Genomic DNA, 12272 nt, shown 5'->3' on the forward strand with positions numbered 1-12272 from the left:
CCAAACTCATGTGAAATTAAGAAAGTGACATCAATGCTAAATTGCTAGGTAATTTCCTAGAGGTCTTATACAGTATATCACCTTGCTAATTTAGAAATAGTAATTCTTACTCAGTGTCTCCCGAATATTCCTCACTACCTAGATAATTTTGTGTACATATAAACTATACAGTATACTGTAAACAAACCTATTTTCGTGTGTGATTAAATTTGGTGGATTTGAAAATGTTCCAAATACATGACAGGAAGTTACCATGAAAATAATTATATAAGTTTGTTTACATTATAAGACACAAATGAAGTTGAAACAGGTAGACAGTACTCATTCAAATTAGTTTGATCAAAAAAGACAAAAACATGATAATGGTCGCTACATTTATTAGCCGATTCTTTATAAACAATTTTAACGGTAAGACTTCTGGTAACGTGCACGTGGACCAGGTCCTCCAAACTTTTTGGGCTCACAACGTCTGGGATCGGCGACCAGTAGTGTACGGTCATAGCTTATGAGGATATCTTTAATCTCCTTCTTCGATGCTTCGTCAACATCTGTAAAATAGTTCAACAACATATTAGCATGGCAACAGATTTAAACACAATCACCAGAAGTAACAATTTCTCTTAAACTTTAGACCAGACATGGTCTTTATAACAATAAACTGAATAAAGGTCATCAAATATTGATCTATCAATAATTTCGGATTCAGATTCTATTTTCCACTGCCAATTATCAAAGACCTATCTGCATAGACCAAATGCAAGCAGAAAGTATTCATTTATCCATAAGCAAAACAAAATACATAAAAGTCCAGATTCCCCCAAAATGTCTCTCGTACATCAAAACGTTTATAGACTGGCCAAGGTTTATACCAACAAAATACTTTCAATAGACTATATTATTGCTGTAAGCCATACATCAGGAAAATACATTGAAGCAGTCATTCTGTAGTCAGAATTACGTCCCATAGTGATTCATCATATGTATGGCCTCAAACAATAACTAGCCTATTAACTTGTACACATTTCAAAAAACTTTGGGTTACCAATGAAAAGTATTAATGCCATTAATAGTTCTTGTGAAAATTCATATCTGGAAAGCTTTTAGAATGAATTGTTAAAGAGCCATTTCAAGTAGGCACCATTACATCTGGTTCAAATTTTGCAAATAAGATGAAATTTTTTTCTTAACTACCAACCCACATTCTGCAAAGGTGGCCAGTAAATTCCCAACGAAGAATATTTTAAGGATGGCCCGATATAAAACTGGCAAAGAAACACATTTAACTTCCGTTTTAGCCATACATCAGGAAAATACATTGAAGCAGTCATTCTGTAAGTCAGAATTACGTCCCATAGTGATTCATCATATGCATGGCAAAGGAGACCCATATGACAACTACAATAGTAAGTGGGTAGAAAAGCAAGTTTTCTTATTTTTCAATCATAAATTCTTGATAAACAGAACAAAGACATGGTCGCCACACATTAAAATTGACCCACTGGTATAGAAGGAGTTATATCCTGACAGTATTTCTACAAATAATTTCCTATAGAGACCTGGTTACCATGACAACCAAATTTCGAAGAAAAAAAACAAACCTACATCAACATCTACACTTAATCCACAATATTGCTGCTTAGTTATATTTATGGAGTAATTTAAGATGAAAAGTTCTTTTCTAAAACCTGTATATTTTATTGTTACTTAGAAAAGTGATAATTACCAGCTCAAAGAAAAGACTTCTAGTACAGCAGAAATGAAAAAAAAAATGAGCAAAGGAACACATTAAACTTATCTTAATAAGCCATACATCAGGAAAATACATTGAAGCAGTCATTCTGTAAGTCAGAATTACGTCCCATAGTGATTCATCATATGTATGGCCTCAAACAATAACCAGCCTATTAACTTCTACACATATTTAATTCATGTTGGATTCCTGATATTAGAGAATAACCTAGTTTCATTCATGATGCACCTTTGGCGTCTATTCTAGTTTGAAAAGAGTCATAAATAGAGAATTTTGGAGTCTGATGCTGTCAGGGTTCTCAGTAAATTTTTTAATAGACGGTTGAAAATTAGTAATAGGCCCTTATGATAGCCAATACTTACTTTTGACAAAAAATAGCCAGTTGTTAGCAAGGAAATAGAGGGCTGTTTTTGCCGGCAACCAGCTTTTAACGAGAACCCTTGCTGTAGTTCCATTATTTCTCAAAGGTAAGTAATTTGTATATGAATGTAATTGTTTTGTCATATCTGGTCTGCTGGCCAGTATTCTGTATTTGCATATTACAGAGTTATCTGCCTTTGTAGGTAGGTATTGATTGTGACATGTATCTGTGAGTGTAACATGATAACATCATACTTTTCGGAGAAAACAATGTGAATTTCACTCATAAACTGACAACACAGTGGTTTCCTACCTGCAAGGGAGCTTACTCTAATGTACAAAGATGAAACAAAGATAAAGGGATTGTAACGAAAGCAAAAATAAAGATAAAGTTAAAAGTCTAAAACACAGAAGCTTATGCAGCACCAGATCTATTTAATTATCATAATTTATTATTCAACTTACATTTTTGATAGTAGGCTACCAGAGCTTTGGAGATGGACTGTCGGATCGCTAAAAAAAACCCACAAAATGTGCAAGATTACTAAAAAAGATTAATTATGGATTACATAAAACTGTGACAATAGAAATATTTCACCAATAAGTATTTACATATGACCATCAGAGCGCTGTGATGTCCATTTCATTACTATCATATTTGATAAGCAGAACATTTTCACAAGTCATCATACAGTCATTTTACAAAGCATTGTTTCCAACAATCAAACTGATGAATATGATAAACAAACATTAAATTTTCATCAATATGCCATTTTGTAAAGTTTAATGGCAGAAATTAGAAATTAATTGTTCTAAAAGTGTACATGTCTTTTTCATGCTTTTCTTTTTATATGGATAAATCTTAAAAGAATATGGTACTCTTCTCTACAGACAGTGAGACTCTACTTACCATAGATTTGAGCTACATGACCACCTCCTCGGACACGGACTCGGATATCAACCCCAGCAAACTTTTCCTTTCCCAGGAGTAATAAAGGTTCCTGGAGCTGTAACCAGAAAAAAAATCCAATATCAAAGAATACAAAATGATCTAAATATATTCCATGTCAAGGAATATGGCCTGAATATGGTCAAAAGCATACATAAAACCCATTGAATAATGACCACTCAATGCGTCCAAAAAGTCATGAATGATTATGACCTCAGAGCGCTGTGATATTAATTTCATGACTATCATATTTGATAAGCAGAACATTTTCACAAGTCATCATACAGTCACGTGCACTATCATTGCATCACAGGTTTTGGAACCCCTGAAAACTGAGCGTCTTATCTTTGAAAGCCATGCATGCACAATTCCAAATGTATGTACAAAGATACCAGAAATTGTTGTTTTTTGCTAATCTGAATTTGTTAACTTGTCTGGTTTTGTTACAGATTATGGCTATTTAACACATAATCTGTCTGATAACCCAATGACTTTGCCTGAGTAATATTTTGCATGTCACTAGAGTAATACAACCTGTAGCGATACATATTCATTAGCTGGAAATTCATTGTGACATATGATCATGCGACGTTCAGATTTGACGACGTTGTGCTAAAATGTCGGTGGTCTCTGCTGGATTTTTCCAACACATTTTATTTATAACTACTGTAGACATCCTTCAAAATGTTGGTGTAGTTATGCGTTAACCCTACAAAGTTCTATAGTGGGGCACATATGATAAAAAGAATCTGAAATTTGTGTCCATCTCCTGTTATATTTTATGAAACTCATTTTTGGTAAGTTTTAATTTGTCATTTGGAAGAATTCAACACTTCTAGATAAATTTTCAAAAAATGTCTGAAAATTCCTACTTCAGACACAACATTTTTGGATTTACTGCCGTTCTATCATAAGATTGCACGATTGTGTTACAGTACTAGTGTATCGACTCACTGTAGTAGATTACATCGCTACATGGTACAGGTGAAGTGTCTATGTAACACGCATTGTGATTGGCTGAAGTGTGTATATAAATAAACGTTACACAATGCAACCTATTTGTGCAATCGGGACGTTGTAAGTACGTCGAAACAATTACAAATGTTCATAGATAAACATCTGAAAAATTAATATTTGTAAAATAGAAGTATTACGCTGTAAAAATAAATAACGCTGATATATAGAATTCGCGCTGTAATATACATGACTGTTGGGTGGTTTTTTCCGTAGTACACCTAGCACATGTGACGAACTTGACTGACAGAGTTTCCTGAAATAGCTGTTGTAAATATATAAATAAGATGATTGAAAAAAAAATCAAACATGGAAAGAGATAACACACAATCAGGTTATACTAGCTGTAGAAGAATACATAATATTGATTTAAACATGATAATACTGGTACCGTTAATGAATAAATATGAAGGTCAAGAAGAAAGTATCTGCTAAAACAACTGTTCAGTTTCATAATTATGGTAAGGTATATTTGAAATGTCAATTTAACTCTGAATTTGAACTTTATACTGAACAAAAAAGTGTGGAAGTACTAAAAATCGTCGATCGCCAAGCTGCCAACGCGTGCATATTATAAGTTACCGGTAAGATGCATGTGAGTTTGCACATGTGTAACGTTACGTTACTATTTTAATCTCTCGCTAAAATTGCGCCAAAATTAGAAGCGGTTCAACCGATCACAGCCAAAATTAGAAGCAGTCCTCAACCGATCATATGTCGACATGTCAACGCCACGAACCGATCTAAAAGTACGCGAAAGGGTAGTGAAAATGTACAATGATGGCATGGGGTGTCCTATGGAAATAAATCTAAAGCGGCCTACGTTTGTAAATCCACCTGTCGGAAACATCGCAAAGCTGTGCGAGGAACAACATGGTTCTCTGCTTCCACGTGTTCGGTCTATCATGACACCAACAAAGGTCAGTGAAGAAGTTGTTAAATTCGTCGAATATCGGAAGAAAATGAGACCAAGCATGGCAGGCTAAAAAAACCAGCTTTACTGTGCACACACGTTTTTCTCTTCTATTTTTAGATCAACTCAGCCAATCACAATGCGTGTTACATAGGCACTTCACCTGTAACATGTAGCGATGTAATCTACTACAGTGAGTCGATACACTAGTACTGTAACACAATCGTGCAATCTTATGATAGAACGGCAGTAAAGGCCCACTACCTTTCCGAATCAGGTTTTTATTTTCAAAATTAAGAGATTGATAATTTTGTAGAGTCGCAAAAGTTATTAGCTTACAGTTAGTAATAAACTTATCATCACCTTCTAAACAATTAAATCAAAATTGATTGAGCGTCAGTTTTCATAAAGCGTCTTGTGTTTCTTGCCATCTTCCCAATTACCACGCATTAGTCGACTATCACTTCGCCGAACGATAATGAATGCTGAAAGTTCGGCAAAATTTATCTTCACCGTTAACATGGATTACGCAGAGTTTTTCGCATTTGTTTGATGTTGTAACTTCATCTTAATTCATGGATATAAATCTTATTATGTTACAATTGTTTTAAAAAAACTTTAAATTTTTGTTTCAGAAAGGTTGTGAGTCTTTAAGATTACACAGAAAAATGTTTTTGTGACCTCAGAGCGCTGTGATATTAATTTCATTACTATCATATTTGATAAGCAGAACATTTTCACAAGTCATCATACGGTCACATGCAAAATTATTTTATTACGGTCACATGCAAAATTATTTTATCAAAGCTTTTTGCAAACTCTTGAAAATTAAGCATCTTATCTTTTAAAAGTCAATATCAATTGTAAGTACAAACATTTTTGTAAATTCCGTAATTATACGGTTTTGACAACAGATAATGGCATATAAAGATTTATAAGTAATAATTAGTATATATTGAAGGAGAGACAACATAGGATTTATCTGTAATTGCAAAAGGATAAAGTGTCTATAAAATTCCTACTTTATTTGGTCTCAATATCTTTTGGGTTAATAAGTCATAGACAAAAAAAAGGACATTCGAATTCTTCATAGACGCAAAGCGAAAATTTTCATTGTGCATCACCTTCATCAGATCAGGCAGCATAAGTAAACAAGTGTGAAGGTGTTAAAGTTCACGTCGAGATGTCTTGAAATGAAAGTACAAGATTGATTTTAGTACTGCTGTGTATACAACACTAAATGCTATACCATTGTAATGGACCAAAATAACTTTTTTCCTACCAGTTATACCTGTATAGTCGGTGTGCCAATTACATAAGACATTGAAAAATGTTTTTGTGACCTCAGAGCGCTGTGATATTAATTTCATTACAATCATATTTGATAAGCAGAACATTTTCACAAGTCATCATATAGCCACAAAAACTTTATAACATCAAATTAAATTTATAGCTAGTGCAATACTTTGTAAGGAGCTTTGTTATTGGTCTATGTAAATATGTAGTACATACAAAACTTTTCTAAGCTTAAATGTCTTTCAACCATTCATTGTTTTAATAATTTGACTGCAAAGTGATTTATGAACATTTTTATAAGCAATTTAAAAGGGCTCATAAATATAGTACTCTGAATTTAACAGAAAAAGTTTACGATCAGTATCAATATTATTGTACACATTTCCAAAGATACTTTTAATCTAAAATGTGAATCTAAACGAAAATTTTGCAGTCGCAAAAGTTATTAACTTTTATTAAAATAAATTAAATGTTAATTATTATATTGCCGGTCATCTCAATGTTTTAATTACCGCACGTTAACTATCACTGTGCTAGACAACAAAATAACGAAATAAATTTTTAATTGCTGACGTAGATTACGCAGGAATATTGTCTTTGGCCAAAGGAATATTTCCAGTTTTCAATTTAATACAGGTATGCAAATAGGATCAAATTCAAGTTTACTGTACCTGTATCATATGTCATCTATTTCTGGCATCAAGTACACTAATATTTTCTGTGATTCTTCAGAGCGCTGTGATATTTATTTCATTACTATCATATTTGATAAGCAGAACAATTTCACAAGTCATCATTCAATCACAGTCAATAATTTTTACAATACCACTGGGAAAGTAAATTTTACGACTTATTCATAAATATACCTTTGCCCGGAGAATTTGGGGTTCAATATTCTCAAGAGGGCGTCCGTTGACTTTGATCAGGCCATTTCCTCTCTTGCAATGCGCAACAGCAGTGGCTGTTTTCTGAAAACAATGATTAATCATCATATGCATATTTAACGCATCAATCAGAACATACAAATGTTATAACTACACAAATGTTATCTGACAGTGGAAAGTTAAACCTTACAAATTATGAAAACAAAAAATTGAAAAACAGTTGAAATCTTTAAATATGACGGAAAAATATGACAGGCTTAAACCAGCTCACAAGCAGTTTCCTTGCATCCATTTTAATTTCTCAATATTTCACATGATCCTCTATCTATTCCGTTTTCTAAATATACATACAACTTATGCCACCACAATATTCTGAACGTCAGTATCACGCGCAGGTTAAAAGATGAACAACTTGTTCCAAAACGGAATTTAGATGTAGATCATGGTAGCAGGACCGAGTTGGTCTATTATGCTCTAGAGGGGGCGAGTTTGACATATCGAATGTTTATGCGCAACGTTATTGACAATTATTCCTGTTAAAAGGGTGGTCGAAAATACAATATTTCTTATGATAACGCAGAGATAGCCTAACAGGGAACATTTTCGTTTCTAAGACAACATTGGCCAGAAAAACATTTGTCGGCTTTACCTTGCGACCGTATACTTGCACAGATTGCAAAGGCCCTCCTTTCACAGGTGCCCTTTGAAAATAAACAGAAGACATGTAAAACATACAAATAATAGGTTAATTTAATATATTAAACGTTTGAATGTATTTCAGTTCTCAAAAAAGGACGATATCTTATAAACACTGGTAGACTGTTCACGCAATGCCTTACTTCTCCATGGCTGTTTCTAAAAAGGAAGTAGAAAGGGTTCCCACGTGTTCTCGCAGAGAGGAACATGACTCTCTAACCAAATATTTTTTTCATATCTGTATGATCATTAAACGATGTTGGTAAGCACAATGAAAGACAATAAGTAATTTAATCATTTTGAAACAGGATTTTAATACTAATACATACAATCATTCTTCAATAGTGTTTTGCTAAAGTAATGGATTGGAGAGTAAATGTGCTGTCTAATAAATAAAATGGCTCACAGCCGTGGTATCAACAATCCGGTTGATGCGTACAGTTCTTACCCAGTAGTCGCGGCCTTCCCTAACCCGTATTCATTAAAATTACTTCAATCAGTAAATGAACATGTATTAGAGATTTCAACTGGCTTTGTTTAAAATGTCAGTTTGTTTTATTGTTTTTGTATTTTACAGTCTAATTAGAAGCTGTTTTGTTTACTGAGCTACCATACATTTTTTAAAACATTGACAATAAAAAAGTTTATTTAAAAATTGACTTGAATAGATTTTTTTAAAAACTATTTTAACTAAACAAATGTCGACGTAAGCTTATAAATCTCTGGCCACATAGAGAGAGTCAGATCAGTGCAATTTCTTAGTTGGCCGGCACAACAGAATTATATACGTTTTTGTTAAGTACATTATCTACCGCGAAAAGGACAATATTAATCAGACACATATAGGCCTATTTCTGCTATAACATAGAAATACAATTAGATTATGCCATGGAAGAAAATAAATCTCGTTATTCATTACAACTTTTTAATATTCATGACAACTTTAACTTTAAATTCGTATTAATGGATCAAAAATAATGATTTTTTTTAAATGTATACGTAACTTACAGAGATTTATTGTGTACTTTTCAAGGACGTAGATCATTTATAAATTCATGGTAGATTCAAAGTCTCTTTTGTATAGTAACATTGACTGGTTGGTAATGATATTCAATAATTAATTCCGAACGTGTATTATACAGTAGCGACTATGTTTTTTTAAAATTAAAATAAAACGAATAAAAAATATATGAAATAAGGATAAGAAGAAAAGTGGGGGAGGGGGAGGGGTTGAACTATTTTTTTTATCTTTATATTTCATGCTATTTAATTTAGTTTTATTTATCTATTCATTGTACATACCGGTATTCTTTTCTTAGCAGTTCCGAATGAATGTTATGGTTCCATTTCCGTCTTCGGTTTGTTTATCAGTCTCTCCCTAATTTGCGCGGGAACGAAGGAAATATTATTGTAAACAAAAGCACAGGTAAGTAATTAATGTTTTATAAGTGACAAGTGTCCTATGAAAAAAATGATGTGTATCGATAAGATGTGGTGTATGCCATCGAAAACAGCCGGCTATTTTTGTCAGAAATAAATATTGAATGTATGAATGTATTACATGTTTGTCCTTGTTTTCGTCGTATTGTTGTGAGGGCCATATCTAACATTAGATAACTAAGATTAGTACTGTACTAAATATGTAACCCTCGTGAAATAAAGTTATTATTATTATTATTACTATTGGCCACCACAGGGGCCTGCGGGCCAAATATAATGTCTTATACAGATTACTCCCTTCGAAAAATAATGGAATTTCAGTGATAATGATCAAATTGACATACCAATAGACGAACCTCGATCCTCACACCCTAACAAAAAACACAGTCCCAAAAAACTTTTCTCGTACATAAAAACAACTAAGAAAGAGAACTCTGACATCACAGCCCTACGGAAAGACGGACACAACTGACAAAGCCAACATCTTAAACCAACAATTCCAGTCTGCTTTCACACAAGAACAGAATACAACCATACCTGACAAAGGACCTTCACCACACCCAATTATGCCAGACATCCACATAACACAACAGGGCATACACAAACTACTGAACAATATAAACCCGCATAAAGCAACTGGCCACGACAACATTCATTGCAGAATATTGAAAGAACTCAAAGACATCACAGCTCCAATCCTTACAAAAATATTTACATGCTCACTCACCACAGGAACACTTCCCCACGACTGGAAACACGCAAATGTCAATCCCATTTACAAAAAAGGCGACAAATACAATCCCGCAAACTACAGACCAATATCACTCACATGCATCACATGCAAATTAATGGAACATATAATCACCAGCGCCACCATGTCACATCTGGAAAACAACAACATACTTTACGACAAACAACACAGCTTTAGACCTTCCAGATCGTGCGAAACCCAACTGGCCACGTTCATACACGACCTCACACAAAACCACAACAACAACACGCAGACAGACATCATAATCATGGACTTTGCAAAAGCCTTTCGCCAGTAAATATATAGCGCTTTAATTGTATTCCGGATATAGTTTACCGGTGCCGTATCCGTTTGTAACGTTTTACGTCACCCTCTCTCTTTCCACCTGTTTTTCTCTAGTAAACAACGTGTGTGTAACTGTGGCTTCCTTTTGTTACTTACTGGCGTGGTGGCAGCGGATTTCGGACTACATGCCTAACAGAAGAGTTATAGGTATCAATGGTATAATTATTGACAATTAGGCCACATCGTAGTGACATTTCTACGAGTAATTACACATCGTTTGCTGTTATTTTTTCACCGTGAATAGAGCACTGCAACAAAAATGAACACTCACCGTGCACCGAAACAGTGGTGCCTCAGTAAAACTGAGACGGTCAACTCGTTTGAGAACTGGCGGCAGAACATTTTATATACTTTGTCATTGGATGCAAACTTTGCTCCATTCCTGAGTGATGGTGTGAGACGGGAAAAAAAGTCTAGGGCAGCTCCTCATAGGGGGTTCATCACCAATGATGCCCACCCGATACCAGAAAATCAACGTCGAACGCGCGAGCAAAAGGTTGCTCATCTGGAGCTTATGCTCGCCAAATAGCAAATTATTGCCCAGTGATATCGCGAAACACACTCATTAAAAACTCCACGTCTATGGACTTTATTTGGCAGCAAATAAGATTACATTTTGGCTTTCAATCAACCGGGGCCCATCTCATAGACTTTTGTGATATCAAGTTGGAACCAAACGAGCGACCGGAAGATCTGTATCAACGCCTCATGGCATTCTCTGAGGACAATCTCCTTCGTAGAGATCTTGGCATTTTACATCACGGCAAGCAGTTACAGGAGGACGAGGAAATGACTCCGTCGTTAGAAAACTTTATCGTTCTCACATGGTTGCGCCTCATACACCCTGATCTGCCAAAATTGGTAAAGCAGCGTTACGGCAGCGTTACGGCACGGAATTACGTACACGTACATTAGCATCCATAAAACCTGAGATATCCCAAGCGTTGGATTCCCTCCGTGAGGAGCTACAGTCAACTGAGGAAGCCCGTGCCATGAGGGCATACGTGCTAAAACCGAAACGCGATCAACACCCCCCGTCGAAGGCAAAACGAGTGTGCCCACTGTGTAAGGAAGCTGGAAGACCAGACAATCATTTCCTTAGTAAGTGTTCTTACCTTCCGTTCGATGATAGGCGGTTCATTGCCAAGGCTCGTCAAGTTGCAGATTGCGAGGAAACCGAAGACCCTGGCAACGCCCCGTGTAATTCCACCCCGCTGATCAGTGATAGTAGTAAGGTCAATCGCGTGGCAATTCGGCAATCCCCGTACCTCGACGTTTTCTATGGACATCATACTGCCCGGCTTACCATCGATAGCGGTGCTACAGGGAACATGATGCGACTTTCGTGTGCTCAGCGGCTAGGTGCGAAAATTGCCTGTAGTTCCCACTCTGTCAGTCAAGCGGATGCATGGGTCGTCGCAGTTAAAAGTGGTCGGCGAGACACGCTTATCATTCTCACACGAAGGACATGATCTTTACTACGAAGGCATCGTAGTGGAAAACCTTGACTCTGACGTCTTAGCGGGTATACCGTTTATGGAAAAAAATGACGTTTCCGTCCGACCGGCCAAACAACAAATCCTCATTGGCAACTCGTTAGTGTGTTCGTATGGCTCGACCGGTACACCAGCTGATGGATTTGCCATAAGACGTGTGCATGTTCTCCGATCGTCAGCAAAGTCCGTAATTTGGCCTGGTGAATTTGTTGAACTTGATCTCCCTGACGATCTGGTTAATTATGAAGGAGAAGTCTCAGTCAAACCTCATGTCGCGTCAGAGTCGTGGCCGTTCCCGTCTCTTGTGTCTAGTGTCGCAGGTAAAATTCGAGTCCCGAACCTCACCAGTGAACCACAATCTATTGGAAGGAACGAACA

The 12272-nt window shown here is 35.7% G+C and overlaps 2 protein-coding genes across 2 annotated transcripts in view; one reads left to right on the forward strand and one right to left on the reverse strand.

Moving 5' to 3' along the window:
• Nucleotides 1–362: 362 nt before the first annotated feature.
• Nucleotides 363–8087, reverse strand: LOC138329572 (small ribosomal subunit protein uS9). The gene is made up of 6 exons (XM_069276653.1): nt 8006–8087; nt 7816–7867; nt 7149–7250; nt 3021–3117; nt 2576–2623; nt 363–548 (listed from the first exon to the last, which is right to left on the reverse strand). The coding sequence occupies exons 1-6, from the start codon at nt 8011–8013 to the stop codon at nt 403–405; spliced, it is 453 nt and encodes a 150-aa protein (XP_069132754.1). The 5' UTR covers nt 8014–8087; the 3' UTR covers nt 363–402.
• A 1090-nt stretch (nt 8088–9177) lies between these two features.
• Nucleotides 9178–12272, forward strand: part of LOC138329574 (thymidylate synthase-like) — a 34883-nt gene continuing 31788 nt past the window's right edge. Inside the window, exon 1 of the mRNA XM_069276654.1 lies at nt 9178–9288. The gene's annotated coding sequence lies outside the window, so the exon portion shown is untranslated. The remainder of the gene's footprint in view (nt 9289–12272) is intronic.

Source organism: Argopecten irradians, chromosome 8 (genome assembly GCF_041381155.1).
Source record: "Argopecten irradians isolate NY chromosome 8, Ai_NY, whole genome shotgun sequence".
NCBI classification, from domain to species: Eukaryota; Metazoa; Mollusca; class Bivalvia; order Pectinida; family Pectinidae; genus Argopecten; species Argopecten irradians.